Below are 8538 nucleotides of genomic sequence, written 5' to 3'. Positions count from 1 at the left end.
AGCAAAGCTAAATTCACTAAACCAAAGGATCACAAGAAACCTTAAGGACTCAAGAACGTTTAGGTGACTCAATGACACCTGAAGGCTGTTTGGATATATGAACACCACCAACTTTAATATCAACGGATACTGATAGACTATAAAAACAGGAGTGGGAGGGTGGAGTGAGCCATATCCTTCAAAGATTTGACAGCAAAAGAAACAAATGTGTATGTTGCAGCCATAATGTCTCCAATGTGAAGATCTACACAGTGTAGCAAAAACTGAAGTTACATTGAAAATGTAAAAAAAGGAGGCGGGGCAATTCTCAGGACTGAGAATGTTCCAAAAGTTAAGACAAAAGGGGGGGGGGGGGGGGGAAGGGCAAAAAAAGGAGGCTGCTTACAGAAGAGTCAGGCCTTTCATTTGGCAAGGCCTTTATTTTACGTCCCTCTCCAGAAAGAACACACACACAAAAAGTTATTTCACAATCCAGCTCACTCATGAAAGTTATTCTTCCTTGGTACCCAGGGGGTGAGGGGGAAGAGGGGTTAAGGGAAAAAAAATAAAATTGCTGAGAACAAAAAACATCTTTGGGAAGATATTCACAGAGCAAGAAGCTTCAAGAGCCCAGTGAGCCCTCACTGTCTCTTTCAGGAGTGGTTCAGTTACAAACTCGAAAGACCCTGCCAAAGTGAGCGGCAGATGCAGATACCAGGTCCACACTTACCAAAGAGCAGCAACAACTACGTAAAACGCTCCACACTCAGCCAAGTCAATAGGAAGAGGAGAGCAAAGATGCAAAGGGAAGAACGTGTGTATTTGAAGTTGGGAAGACAGAAAGCAAAGGAAAAAGAACACCCCTCCTCCCCCCCCGCCAAAAGCTGGGGAGGGCGGGCAGGTGGTGAGAAAAAAAGAAAGAAAGGAAAGAAAAAAAAAAAAAAAATCAGCTACAACCTGAAAAACAGAAGTTGGAGGAAGTAAACCTCCCTCCAAAAATCATGAGGGCTTGCCCTGACCCCGGGAGGGGCAGCTCTCCAGTTTGCAATAGACCGCGTTGGAGTTCTTGCATCGGCAACCTGGACGATTGATGCGGTCGTAACACCCTCGACAGAGTTTTAGGCATCCCTTGGCAGGAGGGTAGCAGAGCAAGCAAGGCAAAAACAAGGACATCGCTCCCATGCACAGGTACCTAGAACAGCAGTGTGACTGGGAACAAGAGCAAGGATTATCCGCGTAAGAGTCCCCTTCATCGTCGTTAGAACAGTGGTAGAAGATCCCTTTGACCAAACACATGCAGGTGCCGTACTCCACCATGCTCTCCGCAGAGCACAAGCACTGCCGGTTGCAGGCCAAGCAAGAAGGGAGGGCCCTCGGGGCCGTGCACTCGCCGCACTTGCACTTCCCACACCGTTCGCAGATAAACTTGTGCTGCGCCAAGTCCTCTTTCAAAGGACCCTTCAGATCATCTACAACCGGAGACGACTGCTTGGGCTGCGCCCGGATCGTCCGATCGGATCTGTGGCCCGAGCCTGGACGGGATGGAGGTGACCGTCCTAGCAGCCCTTGCTCTGAGGAAGCACTGCTGTTGCTCCCCGAGCTGGCCGCGCTCCCCGTGCTGGTCGATCTGCTCAAGACGGGAGCCCTCGCATTATGCTGGTGCGCCACGTGCCCCACGTGGCTGGGTCTGTGTTCGTAATTATTATTCACATTAATTGGTATGATTTCGTGAGTCCTTTCATGCTTCTCTTGCCTGGGTGCTGTCCGCGGACCAGATTTTTTCACCACAGACGGACCTTCGGTGTATTCGTTGCTGCCCCTGATCGCCTTGATCTGGTCCAGTGACAAGATAGCTGTTGGCTGGCTCTCTCTTTCATAGTCCAACCGTTGCCGGCTGTCCAAGGAGGGCTGCTGAATCACCACTAGCGAACCACCGCTGCCGTGTTGACTTTGGGGCTCCATCTGTAGTGATCTCTACTTCTGGCATTCAGTGGGAACCTGGCATGCATCTGAAATCCTAAAATAATAATAAGAAGACAGAAGGTATAAATAAACGTTGGGTGTGTACATATATACACAAGATCAAGGGCGAAAGAGGAATAAAGAATGGGATACTTTTCGAAAACAGATATGATATGGCAAACCACAAATTGCCCTAGCCACCTGGTACTGATCTCTTTCAGCAGGGGATTACAACAACGCTGAGGATCTGGCTAAAGTCCAGTAATGGGGAGAGCCTGGGTATGGCATCATAGATGAGGAATGCAAAGGAGACCCCATGCCATTTAAAAAAAAAAAAAAAAAAAAAAAAATATTTTTTTCAAAAAAATAAATTCCAGCATTAACCTGTACGCTTACTTGGCAAGCCATGGAAAGCGCTTCTCACTTGCTACCAAACTCAACGTCTGTCTAACTAGCAGCAGCAATTCTGAACGCCCCCCAAACTAAGCTGGAAACAGGCAAGAACACCATCAGGTTCATGTCCTGTATGGCAGAATAAAGAACATGCGCAATTCTCACCCTTCTGTCTGCATCTGCAGCATCAGAAAGCTCAACAGATCGGCTTGCTAGTACATTTGGAAAGTCTCCTTTTTAAAGTGACGTATGTGCATTACAAAGTCTCGAACGAAGTACTGTCAAGCGGCCAAGACATTTTCTGTAAGGAAGTAACTCGGCATACAAATCTAATATGCTCCTTATAAAATTAAAGCAAGGGTGCAAACAGCCCGTTTTCAAGTATTTTCTGACCACTGGCCAGGGTGTGAAAGAAAAAGGGGTAGAAAAGGCTAAGATGAATGAGGTGTCAGATAAAAAGTACCTAAGGATTCCTAAGAGTGTTAAGAGCAGATGACACAAAAAGAACCCCAACCACCACCTCAAAACACAATCAAAGGACAAATCCACTTTCACAAGACAGACAGATTGAAAACTTCCCAAATAAATACAGCATCTTCTAGTCTATCTTTCAAATAAACCGTATGCATTTTCATTCCTTTTCGTTCTGCCTAGCTATCGACATGAAGGTTGCAACGCCGATCGAGAAAACTGCAGTGACAGTTCTGCAGCTATATGGTAATTGCGACGAGTCTCTAAATGTCACATTTATACAGAGAACCAAGAAAATAAACTGCTTTCCTTTACTGACAGCTGGGGGAAAAGTCCCTTTTCACTCTCCCCCCCCAAGATGTCATAGACGTTTACCTGAGAGAGGAGAAAGTGAAGTGCTATCAAGCATTTCCAAAACTCATCCAATAATTGTGAGAAAGAGCCTTGTCTTGCCTACCCTGATCCCAGGCGGCACGGAGCTGTTCCCCACTCGGGAGAGAAAAAGGCACAGTGGCGTGGAAGCACAGGGATGGACAAGAGCAGGAAAGGTTTCCTCTAACAGGTAGTTAGCATCTTTTATCACTCTTTATCATTAGTGGTCGCTAATGAAGGGTAAGCGCCAGCTTCTGCCGGGACACGACATCTTTGTGCTCACCCAGCAGTCAAAGATTTCAATTTACGTTTAAAGTCACCTGTGTGGGCTTTAGGCTCACCCGATTAAGAGAAATAAAAGAAAAAAAAAAAAGAACACAAACCCCCCCAAACACGTTCACTTGTCATTCACACCCCCCCCTCCCCCCGCCCACAACAAGGTGCCTTCTTCAGGAGCGCTGAATACAAATCCACAACAGACCAAGGGTGAATGAACGTGAAAAGGGAAAAAAGATTTACAGCTGTACCAACCAGGAGCTGGGCTCCCCGGGGGGACGAAAAAAACCCCATATCCCAAGAAAATGCAAAAGACAGCCAGTGCCATCTTTGGGGAGAAAGCGCAACATCAACCCGGCGCGCAGACTGACAAGACCAACTGCAGACCCGGCAGAACCAACCACCTCCACCCCCGTGATAACCAGTCTTTAAACTGGTGCGTGTCCGTGTCCGTGGTGTCCGTGTCAACCCCCCGACCCCAACCCCGGCCAATAAAATAAAATCACATACAGCAAAGACGACGAGAGAACCTCATGCTGCTGCACCCGGGGCAGGCACAGCCTGCAGTGCCTCCACCGCCTGTCAGCGCTCCCTCCCCACGCCTCGCCGATCCCCCCCCACGTCCCGTCCCGTCCCGTCCCGTCCCGCCTTTCCCCGGGCGGGCGGCGGCGCGGCGCCCTCTGTGCCCCGAGCGGGGCGAGGCGCGGAGCACGCCGCTGACGGAGAGGAAGGAAGAGGAGGGGAAAAAGGAAAAAAAAAAAAAAGTTATGAATGAAAACAAGGGCTTTTCTTTTTTTTCCCCTTCTTCTTCTTCTCCCCCCCCCCCCCTCTTTCCTTTTACAGGGGGAGGGCAGAGGCCGAGGTCGGCGCTGCCTCAGGAGGGCGGACTTCCCGGCATTTAAAGCGGCAGCGCCCGGCCACTGCAGCGCCGGGGATTCCCCGCCGCCGCCGCCGCCGATCGGGGGCTGCCGGCTCGACACCCCCACCTCAGCCCGGCGAAGGAGCCGCCTGCGAGAAGGCGTTTGGGTTTTTGTGGGGTTTGGGGGTTTTTTTTTGGACGTTATGCTCGTTTTACAGGCGACCGCGGTCCTCTCTCCCCGCCCGTAACGGCCGGCCCCCAAGCAGTTACCACACAGCCCCCCCACCCCCCCCGGTCTGTCAGACCGCCCCGCTCCCGCCCGACACCCCCTCGGCGAGTGCGGGGCTCTCCCGTGGAAGCGCAATTCCAGCGGTTTTGAGGTGATTGTTGGGTTTTTTTTTGAGGAGGGGGGGGTGTCGGGCGGTGCGGCACCTGCTCGCCGTGCAAGCGAGCGGGCTGCACCGCCCCCGCGGTAAAAGCACGCCGAGTCCCCGTGTCCGGCGCCCCCCCCCCCACTTACTTATTTCCAAGTTGTCGCTACTGACGGCAAATCCACCCGGTGTAGGGGCTGCAGCCCCGGCCCCTCGCCCTCCCAGCCCCGCTGGGGGGGTGTGCGTGTGTGTGGAGCGGGGAGCTGGGGGTTGGTGAAGGCGGGCGGGCTGCGCTCGTCGTTCTTCGGCAAAGCCGTAGGCAGATCTCCGCGTCCGACTCGGCCAGCGGGGGAAAATCCAGCTCCGCTGCCCGCCGCAAGCCCTCCGCTCTTCGGGGGGTCAGCGTTCAGCCGGGGCCGGGCCGCCTTCCCCTGGACCGCGGAGCCCTCGGTCGCCCTCCGTGCCCGCGGGGAGGCCGAGGGAAGAAGCGTTCTTCCTTTGGCCGCCAGTCTCTCGGGTCTGCGAGGCGACGGGGAAAAAACAAACCGAGCCCCTTTCGGCGAACGGTTTAATCTCGGGTCTAAGCGAAAGGCAGCTGCTGCCAAGGGCTGCCTGCCTCGCCGCAGGCAGCGGGGAAGCGGGATCGGGCAGCGCGGGGCGCTTGCGAAGAGGGGTCTCCAAGAAGACGCAGGGAATGCCAGGCTCCTGCTCGGGTTTCCGATTCCCCTTTCCTGATGGGAGCCGTCCCGGGCGATCCCTCCACGCTGTGGTTGGGGAAGGGGAGTGGTGGTTGGGGAGGGGGGGGTGGTGGTTGAGTGCACGGCAGCGGGTCCCGGGTCCGGCGCTCGGCTTCACCGCATGGTCCCTCCTGGCAAAGTGCAACCACAAGCCCTAGCGCAAGAGATTTGTTGCGGTGGGTTGGTTTGGTGTTTTGGTTTTTTTTTTTTTTGGGGGGGGGGGGGGCGGGGAGAATAAGTCGCGGAGAGGCACTTGCTTTCCAGGCACACCTCAGCAAGTTGCAACCGAAGCTAAGAGGCAGAGCGTAATGGCTCTGCGAGCTCGCTGCAGAACTGCCATGTGCTTGCTGGTTGCTGTCGGGAGGCCGATTGACAGGGCTTGCGGCACGTCAGGGAGAAAAACGGCAACAGAAGGCAGCCCCCGACGCGAAAAAAAAAAAAAAAAAAAACAAAAAAAAACCCCAAAACAAAACCCAAACCAAACCCCAAACTCTCGCACGAAAACTCCCCGGAGCCTCCTCGGTCTTCCGAGAGAATCCAACGAGCAAACGCAACGCCACCGCGGTAAGGCAAACCGGACAAATTACCCAACCGGAGGGTTTTTGGTTTTTAATTACCAGCAAATTGTGACTGGCTTAGCGGCGCTCACACGGGACAACGAGAGACCCTCGGCCCCGGCCGCCGCGGTCGCTTCCCCGCGGACCGCGGCGGCCGGGAGCCGCTCGCCTGCCCCGGCCGCCCCCCGCTGCCTGCGAGAACCCCTCACCCCCGGGCACCTGATGCGGCGGCGGGGGGGGGCGGGGGAGAGGAGAGCGTCCATCCCGGGCTTACCTAAGGCCAAGGTGAACGCCTGCTCCCCGAGGCACATTGGCGGCCCCGGCGCGGAGTCCAGCCCGGGCAGTGTAGGCAGCCGCTCCCTCCCGCCGCCCGTTCCGCCGCGCTGTCCCGCCGCCGTTCCGGACTGACTCCGGCCGCTCCCCGCCGCCTTTCAGCGCGCAGCCCCCGCCCGCCGCCCGGCCGCGCCCCCGTGATGTCAATGTGTCACTCCGCGGCGACCCCGAAATCCCGGAGTGGAGTTTTGTTTCCACGCCCTCCCGGGAGCCGCTCCCCGCACGGGTCACGGCCTTCCCCCCCAACACACACGCGCCGCCTCACAACCACCGCGGGCGAGGCGGCGGTGCCTGCGTGTGCGTGAGCCAACCTGCCCCCTCACCGCCGCCGCCACGGCCCGGGTTGGCGGCTCCCAGCCCCGCCGCGGTGGTATCCCGCCGCTCCCGGCCGGCAGAGGGAGCGCGGAGGAGCGGGAGGCCGCGGACGGGGCCCGGCCTCCGCCGCCGTGGGCTGGGGGGGGGGAGGCGCAGGTGAAGGCGAGGTGGCGGTGGGGAAAATGGGATTTCTTTCTGGGCAGAAGAGCGTGTCGTCGGGCTGGAGTCCTTTTCTGGGTGTCTCCGCGGCGGCGGCTTTCGCGCAGGGTCGAGCCAGGTGGAGTAGCCATTGATTTATACCCATAAAATGCTTCCGCTTCTTTCGGCCAAGGAAGGAGGCAGCTGAGGACTTCAGAAAGCATCAGCCCTCGTCAGCCTTCCGCTAGGTTGGAATCGACTCTTCCTGCCGTTCTACAGATGGTACTGGAGCCCCGGGAGGTGGTTACGGGGTCTACCCGGTTGTCTTCCTCTACCGCTTTTCCCATCCGGAGACCGCAGGGTCCCCTCCAAAATTCATCGCCGTGTTCCTGCCATGGAGACATCACAGCGATGCCTCCAAAGCCATCGCTTTTATGGCCAAATAGTATCTTTGATGTATGTTTTGGGGTTGGTTGGTTGGTTGGGGTTTTTTGGGGGTTTGTTTTTTGTTGTTGGTGCGGTGGTTTTTTTGACTAAAGCGTTTTAAAAGGCAACTAAAAGAACACGGAGAAATGATGTAAAAAGCAATCAAAATTCTGAGAATTATTTCATAACGACACGCAACGTATCGGAACAGTTGAGACTTCTAGTGCTTGGCTAAACATCGCTGTAGCCCCAAGTTTACCCAGAACATTATAACGGGCTTTTTACAGTCTCTTTCACAAAAATCATAATTCTCCCACCTTTTGCCCCAAAGAAGGGGAAAAAAAAAAATATTAAGAATACATGGAGCTGCTTAGCAGGTACATTCACCTGAAAGCAAATAAACCCTACAAACGAGAACATACCAGTACAAAGTTACTCTTCTGTGACACCTGGTCTGTCCACCCAGATCACGCTTATGGATGTAGCGCAACTATTTTTCATTAAACTTCATCAGGCTGGGAAAGAAAGTACCCAAACTACATTTCTTTAATTTCCATCATTATACAAAAACTTTACTTCAACCACGTATTTCTCTATGAAATAAAATCTTTATGCATTAAAGGTTATATACTGTATGTATATCACTAACACTTCTAAGTTTGTAATTAACAGGCTGCTGATATGGACAAACTATAAATACTGTCTTCCAACTACAGAGGCTCAAGTGACAAACAGCAGCATAAAAATCTTCGGCACAGTCACAAAAATATCTCAGTTCATCATTAATATTGCGAGGGGAATTAGAAAATGTGGTTGGTCACCAAAAGCGTTCTCAGACACACTACGAACACAAAGTACAAAACCATTTTCAGTTAAATCCATCTGAAAACTTTGGAACCTATCGCAGTTCGAACCAACAAAAATTCCTACCAAAGAACAAAAATGACTCGAGAGAACTACTAACACAAATTACCCCCGCAGAGTAGCGCTTAGTGGTGCAAATCTTACCTTCTCCTGCTATATTTTAGCTTTCTGTCACAAAACAGCTCCGTTTTGCATAAAGACAAACCCAAAGACGCAGTATTTGTGTAGGTGTGCTACATACAGCAATTCTTGCAGCGACATCGACAGCATCAGCGGCGGCAGTAGGTGAGTTGCAGGCGAACGGTGGGTAATCGCGCCTTTTGGTTTAGCGGGGCTCCGCTCTGCAGCTGAGAATACTCGTATTTAGCAACTGACTGTCTTCTCACAGAAGTTCCTACGTGTTTTTCCTAGGATGCCACTGTAAAAACATGGCTTAACACCTTTCCTTTCACATCTCTAAAGCCAGTACTACCTTAAAAAAACCA

At 53.3% G+C, this 8538-nt stretch overlaps 1 protein-coding gene across 3 annotated transcripts; it reads right to left on the bottom strand.

Annotated features, from left to right (window-relative positions):
• Positions 1–349: 349 nt before the first annotated feature.
• On the bottom strand, positions 350–6395 carry SPRY1 (sprouty RTK signaling antagonist 1). Of its 3 annotated transcripts, none has more exons than XM_049815352.1 (2): positions 6252–6395; positions 350–1996 (listed from the first exon to the last, which is right to left on the bottom strand). In XM_049815352.1, exon 2 carries the CDS (start codon positions 1939–1941, stop codon positions 979–981), a length of 963 nt encoding a protein of 320 aa, XP_049671309.1. In that variant the 5' UTR covers positions 1942–1996; positions 6252–6395; the 3' UTR covers positions 350–978. The 3 variants fall into 3 exon arrangements, with proteins under 3 accessions (XP_049671309.1, XP_049671310.1, XP_049671312.1); XM_049815353.1 differs by lacking the exon at positions 6252–6395 and adding an exon at positions 4833–5420; XM_049815355.1 differs by lacking the exon at positions 6252–6395 and adding an exon at positions 3964–4035.
• Positions 6396–8538: the final 2143 nt, after the last annotated feature.

This window comes from Accipiter gentilis, chromosome 12 (assembly GCF_929443795.1).
Source record: "Accipiter gentilis chromosome 12, bAccGen1.1, whole genome shotgun sequence".
NCBI classification, from domain to species: Eukaryota; Metazoa; Chordata; class Aves; order Accipitriformes; family Accipitridae; genus Astur; species Astur gentilis.
Note: the sequence above shows the minus strand (reverse complement) of the source record. Positions and strands in the feature narration are given on the sequence as shown.

What these genes read in the sequence shown, in the direction of transcription:
- SPRY1 (XM_049815352.1), bottom strand. Translation starts at nt 1,941, where the DNA reads ATGGAGCCCCAAAGTCAACACGGCAGCGGTGGTTCGCTAGTGGTGATT.